Source organism: Leucopleurus acutus, assembly GCF_964270905.1.
Source record: "Leucopleurus acutus genome assembly, chromosome: 8".
NCBI classification, from domain to species: Eukaryota; Metazoa; Chordata; class Mammalia; order Artiodactyla; family Delphinidae; genus Leucopleurus; species Leucopleurus acutus.
Window position 1 is genome coordinate 27809759 of NC_139151.1, and position 24051 is coordinate 27833809.

The 24051-nt window shown below is 34.8% G+C and overlaps 1 protein-coding gene across 3 annotated transcripts in view; it reads right to left on the minus strand.

Annotated features, from left to right (window-relative positions):
• The window catches only part of GRIA4 (glutamate ionotropic receptor AMPA type subunit 4), a gene marked incomplete at its 3' end in the record, with an annotated part of 520821 nt that extends 497652 nt beyond the window's left edge, over positions 1-23169 (minus strand). For all 3 annotated transcript variants that reach the window (XM_082845543.1, XM_082845544.1, XM_082845545.1), the window contains exons 1-2: positions 22680-23169; positions 21337-21495 (exon numbers count right to left, since the gene is read on the minus strand). In XM_082845543.1, the coding sequence (XP_082701669.1) occupies positions 21337-21495; positions 22680-22767 (247 nt within the window). In that variant the 5' untranslated portion in view covers positions 22768-23169. The remainder of the gene's footprint in view (positions 1-21336; positions 21496-22679) is intronic.
• Between the last annotated feature and the right edge of the window lie 882 nt (positions 23170-24051).

Here is a 24051-nt window from a genome sequence, read left to right on the forward strand (position 1 = left end):
CCTGTTTCTAAACCATCTTGAGTATATACAATAATGTATATATGCTTTTTTTTTTGGATTTGAGTTTATGGTGAATAGTTGAAATAAATAAGGTTAGAGTTTACTGTGATATTGAAATTGTACATTAAAAATGTAAGAAATAGTTCATATTGGTCTGTATTCAAGGCCGTTAGCCACTAACACAGTTTCAAGTGCAATGATGGTGAGGGTCACTCGAGGAGATTGTTTGGCTGGGACGCTCTGTGTGGAATGCTGTCACAGCCCAGCCAGGCAAGAAAGAGCAGCCTCTTCTCATGTCTCTTATGACCTGTGAAATGGCATGAATCCAGGACAAGACTCACCTCTGTGAGTCCCACAGAAGTTACAAAATGTCCTTCAAGTTTTTCCTTTGCCAAAAATATAATTTCCACAATTCATATTTCAATTTTACTTAGCCACTTCTCCTAAAGTAAAACCAAAGAAATTTATAACGTATATTATTATGCTTGACATTTACTGTGGAACCATCATTTATCAGCACTATTACAAATCTTCTTTATATTGTCTTTCCCCTTAAAATACTGGTTTGGCTCCTAAGTCACATATTATATATTTCTTAGTATGGCTGTAATTCAAATAATGACATTTTATTTTACTTTCAGCAGTTAATTTCCTACAAAGAGGTTAATTCCCTGGTTCTATTTTGTGTTCCAAAGAAACTTAGAGATAAGTTATTTCTGAAGTCTCTGATAGTGTTATTTTAGAGAATATTTAAATATGATTCCTGTATTTGATTGTAGATATTTAAGAAAAAGACACAAGTTGTAGTTTTAACTGACAATACTCTTGTCAGAAATTCTGTATATCATCTAATTTCTAAATACCTTATTTTTGAAACACTGTGAATACTATACATGTGTGAGGTATTATTATCACAGCTATACAAAAGTATTCATATTCTTCAAGTCTCAGCCCAAAAGTACACACCCTAAAATCATTTAATAAAAATATTGGTGCATGGACTACAGAGTGTGCACTTTTTACAATGGAATTTATGAAAACTTTTCCAACATTCACGTATACCTAGAATATCCGACAATGTTTTATTTTCATAATCAGGCAGCCAGTCCAGAAGATTATTTTCTATGTACTGTATTACATAATAAGTTCACACAGGCAACCTAGGAAATCCAGGGACTGCCAGAGTCTGAGATATTAAAGAGTGGCAACTTTCAAGCCTGTGTAGCCTTTTGTGGAATAGGAAACACAGCCTGGAATCTGGAGTCAAAAGCTTTCAGTTTGTAGTCCACTTACTGGCTGAGGGACCTTGGGCAAGTAGTAAAGTAGTCATAGTCACAGTTGGACTGATCCATGTGGCAGGCACTGTGCTAGGCACTTTACAAGCAAAATCTCCCTCAAATAGTTACTCCATCAATAGTTACTACTATTTTCCCTGTTCTGCACATCAGGAAGTTTCAATAATCTGCTTAAGGTCATGATGTCTAGGAAGTGGCAGAAACCATTTGCAACCTAAGAGCACTAAGCACCAGGCTAGTGCTAGGAGTCTCAGGTTCCAGACTAATATTTCTAATTATTTCTCGGGGTTGTATTGAAAACCAAATGACATAAGCTGTATGAAAGGTTTTGTAAATGATGTGGTTGTTATTTACGTGATTTCAAAAGGTATCTTCCAGGTCTTGGATTCTGATTTTGTTATTGAACTAAGTCTGGAATACAGCCCTTTGACCTATATAGTCTGGATTTCTGTGGTGCAAGAGATTTCCAAACTTGGCTTCAAAACTCCAGTGCAATTACACTTGATTTGTGGACTTACAGCTTGAACAGCTTGAAAAATAATGCAAATTTACATTAAAAAATATTTCCTGAGAGTTTATTACAATTTATACACTGTGCTATGTTCTAAGTTCAGGGGATAAAACAGAAACATAGCTGGAGACTCTGTCCCTGAGGAGCTTACTCTACTGATCAGATTTACAACTTGTGCATAATTTGTAAATTTGTACTTTGGAATCAGTTTCTTTGAATCTGACAACCAGAAAAATAAATACTTTAGATAGACATACATAAAAATCTTCTAAGAAATGGCAATATTGTCAGTTGTGAAAACCACTCCTGACAAAAAAAAATCAACCTTGACTTTAAGGTAATTTTCAAACAGAAATCCACATATGTGGAAGAATAAAGTTCATCTATTTAAATTGTACATTTTGTTAAGGTCATTTAGGAATTGCTGAGCACCTACAGAACTAATATTTCCGATAATATATAAAATACAACATAGAACACCATGGGGTAACTACCTTTAAGGAGCTTCTATGTTTATATTCTGATTTGTTCTAAATACTGCAAGGTATTGGGGAGGTTGCCTTCTTAAATGATCTTAAAGCAGAGAACTCTCTTCTAATCACAGATATTTCAGTTTTACTTCCCATGCCTATCTAAGGCATATGCCAGGGTTGTAATTCTCTGTGGCTTCTGAGAAACTGTTCTCGCTTATTTGTTCTTTATCTCAGGGGTCATAAAGTCAAATGCCTATAAAGCCTAGATGGGAAGTAGGCCCTCTGGGTTTCTAAGACCCAACTAGAGAGAACAGACCTTTTTAAAATGGGGGCCACTCACTAAGCTCCAGATCATTGTTGCCATTAGGAAATTCTGATACATTGTAATGAGGATTTTGTAATTTTCCAGAGAAGTCAGAAATCCAAAATTTTATGTACAATCCACTGATTTTTAGGTTTGCAACAAATTAAATTTTTAAATTCTTGTGAACCAAACAAGACAGTTTGCTATCTTCTTTCTCATGATGTTGCTCTTCCCCAGGATCCTTTTTGTTATAATGCTAACTAGATATATTCCAGCAATCTGCTTCTTGTTCATGGTTTTAAATGTCACCTACCTGCAGAGTATTCTAAAACCCGTATCTTCATCCCAGATCTTTCTACAGCTACTTGAATACTCAACTGCCTCAGAGCTCCTCAAGCAGACAGAAATCCCTAATTGGATTAGCTCCAAAATGAAAGCATAAATTGCTTTAGGACCTTTTTATTCTAACTTCATTCCATATCCTACTTAACAATACCCTCCACTATCTTTTAAGTTGTGATCCTAGAGACACCTTCCCCTTCACCTCCATCAGCCATTGAAGTCTGCATTTTATTTTGTTCACATGAGGCTGAGTGAGTGATACATATTATTATTTCAATGATTACAGCAGGTACACTAATCCTCAGAGGACAATACCTAACACTTCATGTGACATATTTTAATACACATTGTTTTATGTTTCCAATTAAAAACAAAGTAATATTTCCCTTAATTTATAATTTATATTCCTGAAACTCAAAGAAGTTGATTAACCTGTCAAAAATTCACACAGCTTCTCTGGTGGTTCAGTGGTAAAGAATCTGCTTTCCAATGCAAGGGACGCAGGTTCGATCCCTGGTCGGGGAAATAAGATCACACATGTTGCAGGCCAACCAAGCCCATGCGTCACAACTACTAAGCTTGTGCGCCTCATCTACAGAACCCATGCGCTCTGGAGCTCACGTGCCACAACTAGAGAAGAGAAAACCCGCACACTACAACTAGAGAGAAGCCCATGCGCTGCAATGAGCAGCGCAACAAAGATCCTGCATGCCACAACAAAGACCCGGCACAGCCAAATAAATAAATAAATAAATATTTTAAAAATCAATCAATCAATAAATAAAATACATGTGGCAAAGTCCATCAATGTGCTGATGACGACTTTGTACTTTCAGAAATATTAAATTCTTTCAAAAAAAAAGTCACACAGCTAGTGAGTAACAAAGATGGGAACTGAATCCATGTTTGCCTCCAGAGCCTATGCTTTCTCCCTTCACGGGGATTGGAAGGATGGAAATGTTTCTACATATGCAACAAAAGTGGAAATACATTTAAGGCAGTGCTATTTATTGTCTTTGAAGCTGGGTAGAAGTGAGAGCAGAGGCTAGAAATTGAGAAGTATAAGTAAACAGACGTGTCTAGAGTAGATCCTTATGAGGAGAGAAGAAGTCAGTTTAACCTATAGATTGAAGGGAACCCAGAACAATGAAGGGTGATAGAGATGAGTGAGACTTTGCCCTGGTTCATTTTATGTTCTTGCATCTATCCTCTTTTCTCTCTGGTTGATACTGCATATCATGCCAGAACAATGGTCCCTGAATTCCACTTTTCATAATGCCAGTCCCCTGCCCAAACCTTTAGAAAGTCCTGAATTTACAATGGGCTCCACCATCTGACTCCCTTCACTGTAACTCTACTTGGATCCAACAAGACATTTTCCTGGGCTGTCCTACCACCTTTTCAAGGTCAGCGTGCTTGCTTACTCTGTTCAGCCCTCTTTTATGCATCTCCCTTCCCTTCCCGTTACTTTCATGACAAGATTAAATTACACTTTATTAAGGTTTATGTTGATAAAGTCTTGCTTCTTCTGATATTCCTTCTTTGGTAGTTATTAGACAACAGTATTCTAATTTAACACCTTCTTATTCCCTTATTTCACATTAAGTTATTTCTACTTTTCCAGCAGATTATAAGCCTTTTATGGTAAAATATCACATCTAGTATTTCTTTTCAATAAAATGTGTGGTACAATGAAGGAAGCAAGACAGTTGCCAAATGAATATTCAATTAACTAAAGTGACAACTGAACACTTAAAAAGCTGCATATTAACAGGGGCATAATAATATAACAGGGGCATAATAACAAACACATACAGATGCTTAAGGAATATAGAATATAGAAGTGATAAGCAACTTGATGTCTCTGAGACAATAGGGTGGTTCAGATTCATGGGTGTTGAGTCAAATCTGGAGTTGACAAAGAATTTGGTTTTATTCTTTCCATATAAATTCTGGCATCTAAGTAAATCAATCCAATCTTACTTCATTAATCAAATTAGTGTTTATAATGTAGAATCCTTTTCTTGAGTCTATTATCTTGGCCCTATAAGAAACAGTCAAACTGTCCTTCTCCCCTTGAGGAGAAAAAAGAGAAAATGGCTTTTAAAGTACATTATAAAAACACTAAGGCAGGCAGAGCTAGCTGCCTCCTTTCTAATGTAATCATAGTATTTGTCACATTGCATTGAGACTTTCAGTAGTCATCACTAAATTGTGTGCTGCTTAGGAGCAAAGAGCCTGTGTCCCCAAAATGGAATATGGTTTGAAACACTAGACACACAAAAAGTTGTCTTGGGGGCTTCCCTGGTGGCGCAGTGGTTGAGAGTCCGCCTGCCGATGCAGGGGACACGGGTTCGTGCCCCGGTCCGGGAAGATCCCACATGCCGCGGAGCGGCTGGGCCTGTGAGCCATGGCCGCTGAGCCTGCACATCTGGAGCCTGTGCTCTGCAATGGGAAGTTGTCTTGGAAACCAGGTAGAAATGTGAGAATCTTTTGGAGTCTAAATTTTTATGGATGCTGTGTAAAAAAGTCTGGGGTAGAAATGAGAATGAACCATTGATGCTTGGATCAGAATTTTAAATGGAGAGCTGAGACATCCCTGTCCATGGGCAGGCATCCTGGCAGTATCAATAATTCAGGTGAAACAATCCTCATGAGACATAGGAACACAGAGGGAGGGCAACTTGTAAGACTGTCCCTTCTTACATGGAGACTCTAATTATAGAACTCTTTGCCTCTAAATTCTGAAGGCAATGTGTTTATACAATTATAATCATTGTAATAATATTTAAAATCCTTCACCAGTCATCTATTCATATGGGGATGTCAATAAAGAATTGTTTTTCATGTTTTTATAGTCTCAACAGTCACTAACACAGAATCTGCCACAATTCTGAACTGGATGCTCAAAAAATTGATTTAAAACACTAGTATCTAACCATCAACTCCCAAATCTCTCCATTCTCATATCCATAATCTCAATGGGTAGTAATTTAGTGTTATGTGCCAGGCATTGTGCCATGAGCCAAGCACTAGGGATTCATTCACAAATACAACGGCATCCCAGTCATCCAGAAGTTCACATTCCAGGGGGAGAATGTACAGCTAAATAATAATACAGTGTAAAAAGGGAATCTCAGGATGCCACAAGGATCATAGCAAAGTGGAGCTAAACCAGCCTAGGGTGATCAGAAAAGACTACCCAGAGACAGTGACCAGTTATCCAAGAGCCATCAACTCACTCATGCAGCTACTGTGCTTTCTACAGAAGTGAAAATAATATATGCAGTTAGACTCAGTAAGTTATATATTTCAATTGACAATGAAAAATGCTTGTAATCACCAACAGTTCTCTTGGCTCTTTTAAAGTAAACATAATGACTTAATTTAATACTTTTAATTAATTCAAGCTGATCTTTTCATTTTAAAATAATGAACGTGTGTAAACAAAGAGATCAAACATGGCAACTGCTAAGTGGACACAATATTCTGACAACAAGACCTATATTGGCTTAAATGTCTAAAGAGCTCCTTAGGTTATCTGTCCCATTTGAACAGAGCAAGACAAACACAATACTTACTGGTAAGATCACAACATTTTCCTTTATTTAAATATTGTTAATCAGAAAACTATAAATGTATGCCTTTTTGTAAACATATAAAAAACTCAGAAATATGTAAATAAAAATTCTGCATAGTAACATTAAAGAAAAATAGTCACTACCAAATTTTGGTATGGTAGTTTTCAATCTCTTGTATATATTATGGTTCTTATGAAATTGGAATCAAAAGACAGTTTATATTTTTTCACTGACATTATAGCTTTTATATTTCCCATATATTAAGTGTCTCTAAATTATTAACAGTTATACTATTCTGCCAAGTAGAGGGCACATTGGCTGCAGTCTATTGATTTAAAAGCACTAGAGTATTACTATCACTAAATGCAAAATTACCCTTTGAAATAAAATAAAGTGTAGAGGAGGTAAAGACATTGCTATTTTTTTTTAATTTTAACAAGATTTCCTTCTCAATAAAATATTCACACTTGGTTTCTAATCTGAGATTTTATCACTTCTGTAAAATGAGGCTTATTTTCACAGCCACTTATGGTTTCATAACATACAGTCATTACCAAATTTTGTGAAAATAACAAGAATTAAATGCTAAAGCCATGTATATATTATATATGTACACAATACATTGTGATGTATATGCTATATATTTTTATATCTATGCATAACAGTATAAAATTACTTACAAAGTTATTTGTAACTGTACTAATTATTATTCTCGTCTTACAATTATTCAGCTTACTTTTTTTTTTAACATCTTTATTGGGGTATAATTGCTTTACAATGGTGTGTTAATTTCTGCTTTATAACAAAATGAATCAGTTATACATATACATATGTTCCCATATCTCTTCCCTCTTGCATCTCCCTCCCTCCCACCCTCCCTATCCCACCCCTCCAGGCTCAGCTTACTTTTTTAAAACCCGTTCTTAATACTCTATATGTGATTGAGTGACAAATCACAATTTTAGTACAGATGCTCATCTGTGCCAAATAAATTAAATTATACACTTCTACGAAGGTCGATAACTAAAAAAAAGGGAGAATAGTCTGAAATTTAATCTGGAATGTATATGCTGTGTTCTATAACCATCTATACCAATCTGTAAGGAGACTTAATTGCCTTTAAACACATTATTAATGATGCCTGTTTGTTCATTTTTTTCCCTCCCACAGATCCCAACAGATACCAACTCCCACAGATACCAACTCTTTTCCAACCTGCCTATTATCATAAATGGCCTGGTTTGCAGTCTGAAGATACATGGTTGAGATAGTAAGCTGAACTCAAATTCCTAAACTCAACTGCTGGGACAAGTCAGATAGAGGACTGTCATGACTGACATTCTTCCTTAAACAGTCTGGCTAGACTTTAATTAATTTAACCATTCCTCCAACTAAATACTGCCAAGTAATGCTTTAATGAGCATTTTCATGGCTAGAGATTTTCCTGTATTCATGAGGTCAAATGATTCACAATTTGTAATGTTTTTGATACATTGTGACAAATTGATTTTCAAAAGCATTGTATCAATTTTAAATGCCCCAGCCATCTTGAGTAATTTGAAATTTTCTTTTTCAATTAAATTTGATGGCCTTTGTGTTTGTTTTAATGTTTAAAAAATACAAGTGCAATGAAATGATAATCTTTATAAACAACATGGAAAAATTTGATCAATTATTATAGGATAATTCACATTTAACTACCACACATACCTAAAGAGTATTGGTTCATGACCTGGTATCACAGTCTGTTTTTAATTTTAATCATCAATAAGGATAATCATATAGTGAGGAGTCACATGGAATTTAAAATAGTTTATAGCTAACTTAATTATGACTCAAGATGGTCTTGATGTTTCCAAACAAGTTGAAATTTAAGAGTGTACATGTAAAATCTTTCATTTTGAATTTTAAAAAATGCCTATGGAGAAGTTGATTTGTAGCAATTCATGTGGAAAAAAGAGCAAAGTGTTAAGTTTTAATTGACTATGAATTTAACAAGAACAGAGTGATGTAACAAACTAATTAAAACTCAAACAATCTTGGTCTACACTTTATATGTAAAATGTCTAAATAATCGGAATTAACATTCTCACCTGGACAGATCATGTCAGATCATAATCATGAGTGTCAAAAATGTGGTTTAATTCTAGACAGATCATGACAGGAGAATCAGGTTAATTCAGGTCAATATATTTTAATAAAATTATGATAAATCCATGGGATATTCAGAATGCCAGAACTAGGATGTTAATGGTTTTAGAAACTATGTTATACAAGGAAATGTTATTTAGCTTGGGGAAGTACAAAGGGGACTTGTGTTATCTGTTTTCAAAAATGTGAAGTGTTTGAGTCATATAGAGAAGAAGTTGATTTATGTTATGTTATTCAATTCTGGCTAAGAATTAGTTGTTATAATACCCAACCAAGAAATGGATTCCTTTCCTCCTTTTCCTCCTCTCATAATCAGTCAGCAGACATTTATTAAGTATGGAACATAATTGTTCCTGGCACAGTGAAAGACCCTCAAAATAGAGGTACTAATAAGGTATCATCCTTGTCCTCAAGGAACTCGCAGTCTAATGGATTTGACAGATTATCTATCTATCTGTCATCTTCCAAGGTATACACAATATACAGAAAGTACTATACAGGAAAGTTAACTATTCAAGCAAAAGCTGATCAACATCTTTGTTAAAAGGGATATCATTTATACTTTTAATTTATAGCTGCTGTACCTTTGTGCTTCCTTCTTAAAATGATGTGCATAGTCTTTTAAGGTATATTTATAAACATAATGTTTATATTGTACTCATATATTATTGACATATATTATTTAAGAAAAATCCAAATATAAAAACAAAGCTAATTTTTAATGGGATCAATGTTGTTACTGCTCAGTAAATGTGAAATTGAGCTCCTTGGTTATCAGAGGAAAAAGGGAAACATTTGGACTTACAAGTGTTCCATTAAGAAAAAAGGAAGCATGCATATGTTTTTCAGAAAAAAAATATTTATCTTGATTCTAAGTCTTTGGAGCAGAGAAGTAGTGAAATATCTTTCAAACTTGCCAAGGTAAGATTATATACATAGTTTAAAATTTAAGTAATTTACACAGGGTAAACTAATTTCAAAAGAGGGAGGGATAAGGGCTATAGAAACAAGCAAATTGTGAAATTTACTATAGAAAATGCAATGTGGATAATCAAGAATTGACAGGTTTTCATCGTATGTTTGACTCCAGATGCCTTCTTTCACATCTTCTAGTTTCATGAACTTTAAGAAGTGCTAAGGAAGCAGTCAATATCTGAACAGATGGTTCTCCTGAGTATGCTTACTAGTACACCTGATATGCTTACTGGTACACCTGGGCTTCCCACATGGGCTTTCTCCTATTCTGAAAGCGGATTGTATCAGCATTTTCTAGTTCTTTTGTCAGCAGACACCACATGTTATAAGTACCTAGAAGTTCTCTTCTACCAGATTTAAATTTATCAAAGTGCTCTCTGGCCAGCACAATGTACGTCAATTTGCATTAACTGTCCCACTTTGTTCTTTATAGGACTTACTTTCCTCCTTTTTTAACCCATCCCATCAATTGACTCTAATGAAAACAAATGAGAAAAAAACATGCTTAAGATAAGGAAGACACATAACATTTATTTTGGATCCACTACCTCATTGTTCATTTTGGATCCACTACTTCTGTTCATTTTTTTCTAAGATAACACATGAAAAGTCTTAGCTATCTTAAGGATGCCCCAAGGATGAGTGGAGAGAAAACTCATCACATATTGTTCATTCTTATATTCAAAGATATTTACTGATCCTTGCTTTGTACCGGGTATTGTGCAAGGCTATGAGGATATATTGTTTAACAAGGCAGATAAAGGCCTTGGTTCTGGGGGTTTATTTCCTAGTGGGGAATTATAGATGATAAATATGTAAACAAATGAAAATAATAATTACAGATTGTAATAAATGCAAAGATTATCATATGGTTGGTAATGCAATATAAAGTAATTGGAGTTTGGGAGTGGGAAAGCTTACTCTAGAGAGGCTGACAAGGAAGGTTTCTTTTAGGTGATGACTTTGACCTGAGTCCTGAAGATTCAGAAAAAGCTAGTCAAGCAATAACTGGATTGGAGGAACAGCCCCTCTCCAAAAAAAGGTAATGGAAAGTACAAAGGTATAGAAAAAAGAATGAAAGGGTTAAAGGATGTTCAGGAAACAAAAAGAAGAATGAGAAAACTTCAGCATGGAGAACAAGGCAAAAAGATGGGCAGGAGTCAGATCATGCTTATAATCAGAGCCTGTTAAAGAGTTGCAATTTTACTCTAAGAGACTGAAAAGACATTGGAGGGTTTTAAGTAATGAAAAATGTCTCTTCTTTCAATTCTGAAGGGAACCACTGGCTCCTGTATGTAAAGTGGATGGGAGAGGTAAGGTAGAAGCAGATTAACTATGAAATTATTAGAAAAGTACCATTAACTTGGACTAGAACTGTGGGATAGAAATGGAGAAAGGTGGAAATACTTGTAATGTACTTTGGAGATAGGAGCAAGAGGACCTGGTCAGATGTTAAATGACAACAGGAAAAAACCTAGGAAAGTAATAGATGGAGCAAGAAAGCAGATGTGAAAAACATCAAAACTAGAAATATGACCACTAGGGACTGTCAGGAAAGGTAGATGAAGAAAAGCAAATAGGAGAACTTGAGAAGAGGTAATATGCAGAACTTCTGCTCAAGCTCAAATTCAGTCATGATAACGGAGATCTGAACAAATATATCAGTTCAAAGAAGTTGTAAAAGAATAGCTTATTCAAATAAATAGAGCAGAAAAAAATAAAGATCAATTCCTAACACACATAATAAATTCCAAAAGAGTTAGCATTATAAATATAAAATTTTAAACCATAAAGTATACTAGAAAAATGTGGAATAATATTATATAGTTTTAAGGACAGGAATACCTTTATAAGCAAAGCATGAAACCTAGAAGCCATAAAGAAAATGACTCACAGATTTGAGTACATAAAAATTTAAAATGTCTGTACAGTAAAAGGCATCATAAATGAAGGTGGAATCCAAAGGCACAGTAGAAAAATAATTTGCAACATACATGACAAAGGATTCATTTCTTAGCATGTAAAACACTCCCTCAAATAGAAAACACTGGCAAAGTAAAAGAACAACAGTTCACACAGAAAGATATACATGGTCTTATAAATATAGGAAAATATTCTCAGCCACACTATTAATCAAAAACATGCAAATTAAAGTAGCAATTAGATGTCATTTTTATCCATCAGGACAAGTGAAGATTCAAGAGACTGATAATGACTAGTGTTAGCAGGTCATAGAAAAACAATTATTCTCACATTTAATGGCTGTAAATTTAAATAATACTTTGTTTTTGAGGAGAAGACACTGACAATATGTACTAAAAGCAATAATCCACATTATTTGATATAGTAATTTCATTTCCAGGAATTAATCCTACAGGAATATTCACACAGGTACTCAAGTAGTTTTACTGCTATTCTGTTTGTAATATAAAAAATGTGGAAACAACCTAAATGTTGATCCAGAGTGTACATTTATCATAGTAATTTTGCACAATGACATTATGTAGCAGTAAAAGAAAATAAGATAGCTCTATATAAGTATAGTATATAACTGACAGAAAACTTTTTATGATAAATGAAATAAAATAATAAAATATAGGTATAAATTAATATCATTCTTATTAAAAAGTTTTATTTATTCAACAGATATATATTAGTACCTTATGTTTATAATACTCTTTATCTCTCTACCTAGGTCTATACAGATAAGAAAAGAAGTCTGGAAAGATCTATAAACCCTATTTACTGTGATTATCTCTATGTGGTGAGACTGCAAAAATATTTTGCCTATTTACGACTTCTAAATTATTTGAAATTTTTGTGTCAGTTTAAAAAGATAAAAATATGAAAAATGGAAAGAACACAGGGTATAATATATTTAAAGTTACTGATGAGAAACTGCCTATTTTAGAAAAAGCAGATAAGCAACAAAAGTAAGCAAACAATGATTACAGCTTATGGTGTAATTTTTGCTGTAACTGGAGAAATACAATGGCTTATTCAAAGAAAATACTACATCTCAATTTTTTTACCCTTTATTTTTGAGATAATATTGAACTTTTTATTTATGACACTAGTAGTTTTATTAAGTTGGAGACAAGTGATGATGCTATGAAGACTGCAGAAAATTTGACTTAGGGTGATGATCTTTAAGACAATCCTCACTATGTTTATTGGAATCCAAAAACGTGTAAAGGAAAACTGAAATGAAATCTCTGACAGCTAAGCAAATCTTTAAAGCACTGGGGAAAATATGTTTCGATTCGAATAGATGTAGTTATTCTGAAATCAAATAACATTCCTATAAAACTTATGTAGGTTGGCCAACTAATGAAGTATCCAACACTGTTTGTGTAACATATAAAGACCCACTTATTAATTTTTACACCTGGTGGTATTTATAACATGAATTTGGAAATATAAAGTAATGAGAGCATTATCATTTAGAATACTCAAATTTCTGTGCTGCATTACAAATCACATAGAAAACTCAATGTCCAGTGTAAAATGGACATATTCACTGGAGTAAATGAAAATTGTTAAAGAACTAACTTTGAAGAAAACATCTTTCTATTTAAATTAGGAGTTATCTAGCTACTGTCACAGAGTGATGGCTATCTTGTGAATACTGTACTAACCAAGATACTATAGTGTGAATGGCAGGCAAAACTGACTTCAAGATCTGATGCCCTGGATACTTGTCATTAGGCAAATTTTCTTAACAACAGATCTTCAGTTTCTCCACATAAATAATTAAAATAATAATGATGCCTGCTTCTAGAGTTGTGTAAGAATTGAGGTAACTAACACAGAGACTTGGCACATAATCAGTAGCTATTATTATCGAGGAGAAATGAGTTTCAAAGAACAGGGAGTTATCAGCTATGTCAAATCCTGCAAACTACAATATTAAAAGACAATGACTAAGGAAAAATGGGATTTACTATTCTGTAAGTCACTGATGACCTTCAAGAACACTGTTGCAGGAGTGGTGATGGTTAAGGGAGAAGGTAAATCGTGATAAAAATAGAAGGAGCTGATGTGGAATATGTAGAACTTTTGATAGTAAGAGAAGGAATAAAAATAATATGATGACAGTTTAAGAGGCAGAGGACCAAGTCAAGCATTTTTCCAGCTAGGACACACTGATTATTTTCTATGACAAGGAAGAAGCTACTGGAGATGGAGTTTATGGGAAAATTCCAGGTTAGTTTCAAAGATAAAATCCAACTGGCTTTCTTCTTCTTTTTTTTTTTTTTTTTTTTGAAATGAAGAAGGTAGAGAATGAAGTACTGTGCATTTATCTAATATATGTGTAGCTCCTTTAGGGCTGTGGGCTTTTTTTTTCTTTTTCTTGTAACTGGAATTCATTGAGAAGCTGTTCAAAAGTTTAGACTGTCTCTCTGTAAACACACACACACACCGTGTTCATGAACACATAATTTTGCATGCAATTATGAGAATTCATCAATCTCTTTAATCCATCCATGAACCAGTTCTCTCTCCAAATGGTCCATAGATCCCAGACAAAGTTACCCTCTCATAGGACTTAGAAATAATTTTAAAAAATATGCATTTAGATTTGTGTATATAAACTAAAATTAACAATTCAGTTAGAGGTCAAAAACATTCCTATGAAATATCAACAAAATATATTTATTCAAAACATAAATTGCTTTTTCAAAATATAAACAGAAAATATAAATAAACTCAAAGTTTTAGCATTGGTTTTGAAATAAATGTTCTATATGACAAAGAATGTAATACGACTAAATTTAATTGAGTTATAGGCTAAATATTTTCCAAACGCTTTTCTAATATTCATAAAATTCATGTGTTTTGTATGTTAATGAATGAAGAAACTGTGGCTCAAAAGTGTTAAGTAACTTACCCACTATCAGGTTGTAAATTGAAGCCTATCTGGCTCAAAAGTCCAGAAAAGACTCTCCCTACCTCTAAATAAAACATAAGACTATTCTAGGCCAACATACATGAAAGAGTATGTATTAATAGAATTTATGTGGGATTAATAAAGGTTGTGTTTTTTCTGGTCAAAATACAAAAGAACACTAAAGAATAAAGAAGGAAAGACTTGTTAAAGATCAATTATCCATGCAACTCATTATTAAAATTCTGCAGCCAGTGACAAGGTTGATGACTATTTACTTGAAATTCTTCCCATTTCTTGGCTCCTGTGAAATTACTCTTGCCTCATTTTCATCTGAACTCATTGACCCATTTCCTTCAGTCTCTTTTTCTCTCTCTGTCCCTCAAGTACTGTATTTCCTGGATTTATGTCCTCAACATTCTGTTCAATGTTTTTGCTCTCTCTGTATGATTTTGCCCACATCCATGGTTTCAGCCATTATCAAATGTCTCTCTTTAGTTCAAACTGAGCCCAAGAGCCCCAGATACACATGTCCAACTCTCTACTGCATTTGGATGTCTCTTAAACTCCTCAAAATCAGTACATCCACACCATACTCATCTTCCCCATTCAAATCTGCTCCTGTGTGTCCCTTCCTAGTTGATGGTACTGCTATCTAATCATTTTTCCAGACCAAAAATTGAAGAAATCATCTTTAATTCTTACCATACTTCCTTTCCATTCTCCCACACAGACATCCAATCTATCACTAAGTTCTGTCAACAGTTCTGTATTCTTAGATCTATGTACTTTTCTCTCTCCTTAGTGCTTCTACTTTTATTCAAGCACTTAATCATCCTAAATTGCATTACTTCAAGACTCAACTAACTGTTTTTTTCTTCCCATTTTGCCCCCTCCTAATACATTCTCTTTCTTGAAATCATCCTGTTCTTTGTAAAACATAAATCTCATCATGTCACTGTAGTTTTTAAATCATTTATGGGTCCCCCTTTTTATTCAGAAGAGTCTCCTTACAAGAGCTACAAGATCCTGTGTGGATCTACAAAGCCCTGCCCCTTAGCACACCTCTCCTTCCCAGTACAATCAATACTCTACAGCCAGACTAAACCATATCCAGTGGCTCAATCACACCTGGCCCTGCCACAACTTGGTGCCTTGTCATGTTCTGCTCCTTTGGCCAGGTGTGCCTTCCTTCCTCTCTATTTTTCAAATAACTCAACTAGAGTCTTAACACCCAGATCAGATAACATTTCCCCTAGGATACCATGCCAAGTTTGATGTTCCTTCCTGTGTTAATGTCTGTCATAGCACTGTTTCTCTGTCATAATAATTTGTCTTACTGTACTGTGATAACTGGCTTGTACATCTTTCCCCCTAGACTATTAGCTTCTTGAGGGCAACAACTACTCTTATAAGTTTCTGTATGCTCATTTCTAGTATAGTGTCTTAAATACAGTTACCCTTGATAAGTATGTTTCATGAATAAATGGATATGTTTATTATCTAATCTACTGAATGAATGGACAAATTCATTCATTCATTCATTCACTACACAATACGGCTTCAGTCTTTGTTATATCACTCACTGCCATCTGATTAATGAATAAGTTGCCAGAAATGTCTTGCCTTATTTTCTTCAAAATGTTACAATTAAATTAGAAAAAAATGACAATTCTTTTCTTTCTTGATTCAAGTAATCTCAATACAGATGTAGTTTTCACATCCTACGGTCTCCTGGTTAAAGTACTAGGATAGTAATTAGAAGACCCGAGTTCAAACTCAGGCTCTGCAACTTATTAGCTACATCGTCTTTGGCAAGTCAAGTAACTTCTTTGAGTCAAAGCTGGCTTAACTAAAAAATAATAACTAAAAAATAATGACTATCTTCTCAGACAGTCTCACTCAAAGACTAGCTTGAGGTCAAATAAAATCATGTACATAAAAGCAGTTTAAAAACTATGTGTTGTAGTAAAATGTAAGGTGTATGGTATTTATTCTTCATTTTAAATTCCTGAACTATAGTAAAATTCTGTAAATAAGACATATACATATTTCCCAATGTCAGAAAGTAAAATTTTTTTCCTCTTTGAGAAATAAAAAACCCTTGGGAGAATCCACAAGAAAAAAAACAGTTTAGAGAGTTTTTCAAATGGCTTTAAGAAAGCTTAGTACTGTGACAATTCTGAAATACATCAATGCAAATTGTGCATCATTTAAGAAAGGGACAAGCCATAGAAATGTGACTCATCTTTGTCATCAATCTCATGGGGAAAATTAAGAAAAAGAGGGAAAGAATATTATAAAACTAAAGAATTATTTCAAATCAATATAGAATCTTGCTATCAATTCAAAATAAGGAAATCTAATGACAGTCACTCATTTTCCTAAAAATAATCAAAAGTCAAATAGTATTTAATGTATTTCTGCGAACAACTTTGCAGGTCAAACCATCAGAACTTATTTTTAGCATTTTTAAGATTATTATATCAGTCCAATATAAACTCTTAGAATGTCTTTTTAGGACTACATGTCCTTGAGAAGGAAAATGTACAAAACTTAAACATTGTTGAATTAAAGCCAAAAGTTTGTATTATTTAGTACCCTTAAACAAGTTTGAATTAAGTCCCTATTATATAAGCTCTGCCTGCAGAGCCTACCGGATATAATGTCACATTTTCAATGTATTTAGATTAACTAAACAAGTATATTTTACATACCAATCTACTTTTACAAGTGGCACACAACTGGGTATTTAGAGTTGATAACTAAACCCATCACAAATAGAACTAATATTTAACTTAAAAAGAACAACTTTCTCATCATTACTAGGGTATAATATGCATTCTATTTTTGACTTACAACTTTCCTATCCATCATGTTGTAAACTACTGAATAGACAGATTTTAGACAGAAAAGGAGAGTAAGATAAACACATTATTTGTAAAAAATAAAACAAAAATATTAACCAGTTGGTCTTTCCAATCCAAGTTTAAAAAGTTGGAAATATTCCACAAAATTCTCTTATTATTTCACCTAAGGGACAATACATGAGTACTTGATCTATTTCACTATGTTTTTCCTACTACCCATATGAAATTAAAAGAATCATTTGAGAAACTGAACATCTGTGGATTATATTGTAAAGGGACTACCTTACTTATTAAAGACTGATTCTTTTACAGGATAGCTAACGTAACTGGACTAAATTAATAATTGCAATGTCTCATCTTTTTATCTTTTAGAAAGCTTGGGATAGATTATTTTAGTATTTTGGTTATTACTTCTTTGGCAAAATTTAAGATATATCATCTTCCAAACCAAAATATCTTTATTAATTAACTATTAGAAAAATATAAGAACATAGCCTGCTTTTTCAGGTTGTCTCAAATGTTTTGTAAAGAACATATTCAATTTAACTAGCATGTTTGTTTGCAAGGATAGCTATTTTGGGTCAACTGTATAATATTTTATTAGAGGACATTCCATATTGAATATTTAATATTTTATTAAATTAATTTATTAAAGGACAGTCCGTATTGAATTTATTTTTTAAATAAATTTATTTTGCCATACCCTATACTTTGAATAGATTACAACAAAGAAATGTATACCTTTAATTACATTTTGAAATTTGACTACTTGGGCTATTTATTACACCTATACTTTGTTATTGAAATATGTCATAATTCTATATTATCTGTATTTCTTATAATTTCAGTTTTATACTTAGCAAAGTGTGATTTTTCAACCATGTGAATAGTTTAAAATGAGAACAATATTTTAATTTAATCTTACATAAATATTGTAAAAAAAAATAAAATGAAACTATAAGCCAAAATTATCCCCACCCTCTCTCAGCAACTTGGGATTTATACCAAACGTGAAAAATTTGAGTTAATTGGATTTATACTTATGCAGTATGTAAACTCTATACACAGAATGTTTAGATTGTCTGAAATATTCTTAGAATGCTAAATTAATTTTGAGGCAGAAGAACCAATGTTAAATTACATCTGTCCAATAGATGACCAATAATACTCTTTATTCTTTAATCTGTCTTTTTTGTCTTTAAGTATACTTTCCATAAACTAAACATATCCTGTTTAGTGGCCCTTATTCACAAAGACACTAGATTATGAAGTTTTACAAGGGCACACTGCAGGAAAATCGTATTTAAGATAAACCTAGCCAGACACATATATTTTTTATATTTAAAAAATATATGTATATTTAATCCAACATGAAAAATTTTTAAATCTAGCCTGTATCACTGTGAAGAATAAGTTCCATGTTAATTCTACAGAACACTATTTTTATCCTTTTGTACCCAAAGGCATACAGCTTGATATATGAGTTTGCCTCATACTTATTGCTTACGTGTCACCTTTAATTAGACTGGAAAATCACGCATCTACATGCTCTAGGTCAGTCCATTTAACAAACACCAATCACCTGACCCACACTCTCTGACCATTGATTTTTCCCAAATTCTGCTTAGATTTGCCTTAAGGACATTTGGCATACTCATTTGTCAAAAGTTTTTCCTTTTCTTCACTAGAAATGGGTTTTTTCCTTATTTACAATTTATGTTTTTTAAAAATATTTTAAGCATGTATGCAAAGTCAGTTATATGTGATTATGAAAAACATGACACCACTAACATTGCCTTACACTTGGAATCAAAATAAGCAGACTTAGTTTACTTAGCTTTAATTTTCTCAATTCTAACATGTTAAAGAATAGCATATTACCTATATTTTATACCTTTTTTTAAACTTTTTCATTCTGTGTACAGATTCTTAGCAATTTCTTATGTTTACAGGTTCTTTACCAGTACACTTTATTTTATACAATATTTTTATTACATAAATAATATAATACTAATTAAAATTTTCCTGAATGAGATTAACATATGATATGGAAGAAGAAAGAACTATCACTTTATAGTTTATATAGCTGGAAGCCATAATATAAACTTTAAAATACTGAAGCACTTAGTTAGAAAATATAAAACTAATATAGCTCCACTTTTAAGACAGTCTTTCATTAACTAAATAATAAAAATGAATACTTATATAGCAATTTACTGTAGACAAAGTACCTTCAAATATATCTGAATCATGAATTATCTGTAAACTTAGAAATGGTTTTGTTGACAGAATCTCAAGAGAGACACAAGAAAAATATTTAAATCAACAGATAATAATCACACACTAAGAATATTTTATACCTAGAACTGTTTGAAATGTTAACATCTCTATCAAAACTTGGAACAAAAATTAATAACTTAAGACATTTTCAAAAATGACTATCCACAAACTTAGCTCTAATTTATGTTCATTTCTGCTTAAAAATAACTCCCATATAATTATCATTATAATGAATATTGACTTTATTACTAAATACAACAAATGATTTTTTTAATTAAGTAGTACCCAAAGGAGCTAGAGAATTTCTGAAAATTAATACAATTGTAGCAGTTAAAAAAAAAGTCAGATCTTTAACCTCCTTATGAAATCAAGTTCTAAAGTAAAGTAATTAGATGCCAAAAAAAAGGAAACGTGATCATGTCACTTGTTAGATGAATTAATGGCAAATATATATGAATTAAAATAATTAATGAAACAGATATCCTCCTAACACAAAAACTCCTTGTTTTCAATTTCAGTAGTTTGTTCAGTATACACTTGTACTCAGAAAGAGGACTTTCAAAATTAAAATATACTCAACTTGATATAATAAAAATATCATACAAAGCAGATTGAATATTTTATTACTGCTGTGCAAAATTTTATATAGAAACTATTCCTATATGTCTTACATAATCTATAACCATTATCTTAACATGTAAATTTTGAGCAGTAGTAAATTAGCATGTAAAAATAAGGAAGTATGTGAAACATGTTTCCCTCAAGAGTGAAAATGCAATCTAACTGTTCTATTGACTGATCATATTTTAGTGATTTTTAAATTAATACACAGTTGATTATATTTTTACTTTGTTATACAGTATTTTGGCAGGGGAGCTCTGTACAACTGTTTAATTATAGTGTTAGGTAAGATCACCAAATCTCAATCTTATTGCATAAAATAACAGATCCAGCTGGGTTGGTTTGTAAATTCAGTGGATTGGAGACTAACATGATTTGCCACCAAGGTAAGGATTCATGGAGTTATATTCACAGGATATATGCATTACCTGATAGCAGGAGACATTTACAACCCAGAATATAAGAGCAGGGCAGTCTCAAGTGACATCACCAGATCATCTGCAGCGTCAGCCAACCGACTCAAATATATATCCTCCACACCACCGCTCCCCTCTTTCTAACTGTTAGCAAACCTTCCATTGCCTTTACCAGTGTAAGAGAGCATGTGTCTTCTTTAAAAGCAAGACATATGCTTACTCAAGTGAAAAGCAAATAAAAACCAAGGAACAGAAATCAAAAACTAGATTGAGTACAATTTTCACTAACTTGATATTCAGGTTGTAGAAATAATACTGAAATGTTAAAGGAGAAAGTAACTTCAATTAATTTCAAGAAAAAAGAAAGACGGAAGAAGGGAGTGAGGGAGGCAGAAAAGAAAGAGGGAGGGAGGGAGGAAGGAAGGAAGAGAAAGAAAGACCAGCTAAATATCCCTGAGACTAAATCTTACTTTTAACTGATTTGCTCTGTAACCAGCAAACTGTGGAGGTCTTGAATGTCTTTCTTAAAAATATAATAATAATAATAGTAATAATAATATAGAGGAAGGGGACTCTATTGCCCCATTTTAATACTCTTCTCATTTACCTACAACTTATGTTTTACTTACAAGCATTTGTTACAGCGAAACTGTTGGCTGTCTCAATGTTGTCCACATGAGGTACCAAATTAAAGGGAGCTTCTGACGCATTGGGGCTGGTGTTATGAAGAAAAATTGCTAATCGAAAAGCAGTGTATTCCTGATCTGTGTTTCGGATGAAGAGACCACCTATTAAAAACAGCAGAAAAAGCACATTCAGTGTCTCCTCTTGTAAATGTTACTATACCCACCCCAAGAACTGTCAAATTCACTGCCATTCACCAACACATACAATTAAGGAGCTATTCCTGCCACATCTTGGGAGACTGCCCTTTGTCCCTAAGGTGTATGCTTAATATTTTAGTCTTTAAGGCAGCTCAGCCTTTTCCTGTCCCAATTTGTCATGATCACCGTGACCTCTGAGACAGATCATTTAGTGTGCTTTCCTTTCTCTCTCTTGCACTCCCCATGATTCTCAGCACACTGCTACAGAAGCCAGCTCCAGGGCATTTCTAAGATGCATGCAGATGGGAAGAAAAGATAATTTGCATTAAAATACAGAAATCAAGGGATGTGGTGAAGTGCAGGTTAGAGTGAAATCAGAAAGGAGACATGAACTTTGTCTTTATGCAGCTCTTGGACTCAGCCTAATTAGCACCGTTTTGTGCACTGTCTACGAGAAATGATGCAGTCTGAGGCTGGGCTTAGCTGGAAGAAATTCAATTGCTGCGTCCCATTAAAAGACAGGAGAGAATAGCAAGAAAAGCGAAGGACGGATAGGGTCCCTGGAAATAGAGTCGAGAGGGAGGATTAAGGGCAAAAGATTCAAGAGGAAAACAAAAGAAGAAAAGGTTCCGGGAAAGGGATCTAACTTTGGAATCCGTTAACTGGTAGCAAGCAAAGACAAGGAGGTGTGGGTGTAAATGCTTTTTTGCACAGTGTCTTTCTGTAATAGAGAAAGCTGCTGCGTACAGCACAGGAAGAAGGGGGGGGGTTGTTTTGTTTTGTTTAAACAAACTCTACATCCCTTCACGCTTTAGAGAAAGAAATGAAAAGAAATATCAGATAAAATGCTACCAAACCCCACGGAGGTTTTTTTCCCCCAACTTATTGCAATCCTACTTAAGCGACATGATCCAAAGGTGGAAACAGGAGTATAGACTGAGGATGGACGGGTGGGCAGCTCTGTGCTGTTCTAACTGAACCTGCACCAAAGAGGCAGTCTTTTTATAAAGGGGAGAAAGGAAGAGGGAAGCAGAGGGGAAAGGAGCCGCCGAACGTTCCCCTAAATTGCTTATCAGTAACTCATTTGACTCACTTTCGGATATCTGCTACAGCCACCCACACGCATACCCCACCGGAGCAAAGCTTACCTATTTGCACGCTGCTCGGAAAGGCTCCCATGGCGAGTCCCCAAAATCCAGAAAATAACAAGACTATCTGTCTGCAAATAATCCTCATCTTCTTTTCTCCTCTCCCTGGCGCGCTCTCTCTTTCTCTCGCACTCTTCCTAAAGGCTGTTCAGAGAGACATTGAGGACTATGGCGCTAAAATTAAAAACAACCAAAAAAAAAAAAAAAAAAAAAACAGAGGAGAGAGGTTTGGGTGGTTTGGGGTTATGACTATTTCCCTTTAGCAATCCATCCCGAGCTGCCAGATTTTTCCCGCAGTCTCCATAGCCCTGGGAGAGGTTTTCTGTCCGGCTGCAAATGTTACACATGCAAAAGATGGTGGTGGAGCGGCTACTGGCTGCTCGCAGAGATGAGACATGCGCTCTCTCTGTGCCTAGCTCGCACTAGCTCTCGGCCCTCGCTTTCTCACCTACACACACACACTAGCGCCGCGGCCGCCGCACGCGCTCTGCTGCTCCTTTCAGCCAACAGCCACCTAAAGCCTACACCAGCCCGGAGCCTCGCACCCCCTCCGCGAGCGCGCAGCACTCCCTCCGCACGCCCCTCGCCCACTACTCGGCAGGCTTCATTCCTTGGGTGCTCACCCGAGCGCCTCAGTCTCTTCGACGCTCCAGAGCCAATCTGGAGACAGGTTTTTCCTTTTCACGACTCCCGCCTCTCTTCTTCCCGCGTTCGCAGTGGGTCCTACTCTGGGGATGGGCACCCCCAGCGTCCCTCTCTGCTTTCCAGGCGCCTCTGCTTCGCGGCTGCACTTGGCAGGGAATTCACCCGCGGGCCAGGTCCTCAAGCCCCGAACAGGGCCTCGGGGAGTTAGTACTTCCCCATGCCCCTGGCCCCCTGCCGCATTCTTGCAGGCTCTCGGGGAGGACCGGCTGCCTCCCTCTCCTTCAGCTCAGCCTTTCTCTCAGCCTCGCCCTCTTCTGCCACTGGGCTGCGCGCGGGGGACTCCGGTCCTCGCTGCAGCAAAGATTTCTCACCAGCAAACAGCCCGGGAATCTGGAGAGCCTGAGACGGGAATGGACGAGATGAAGGGGCTCAAGAGAGAGAGAGAGGAGGATGAGAAAAGGGGGCAAAGGGCAGCCTCAGGCAGGTTTAAGAAGCTGGAACCAAGGAGGAAAGAATTGATGGAGTTCAGGCTGGAGAAGAGACACAGAGAGGTCAAACCATTTTAGGAAAGAGAGGAAGGAAGAAAAAGTTAATTTAAATAACAAAATAGGGTGATGAACGGGGTGGGGAAGAGACTGAGAGGTGAAAACTGAATAGGGGGTCTACTTGTTCTTTGAAAGGCTTGGAACTAGGAGTAGGAAAGGTAATTAAAGAGTTCTTTCTCTCC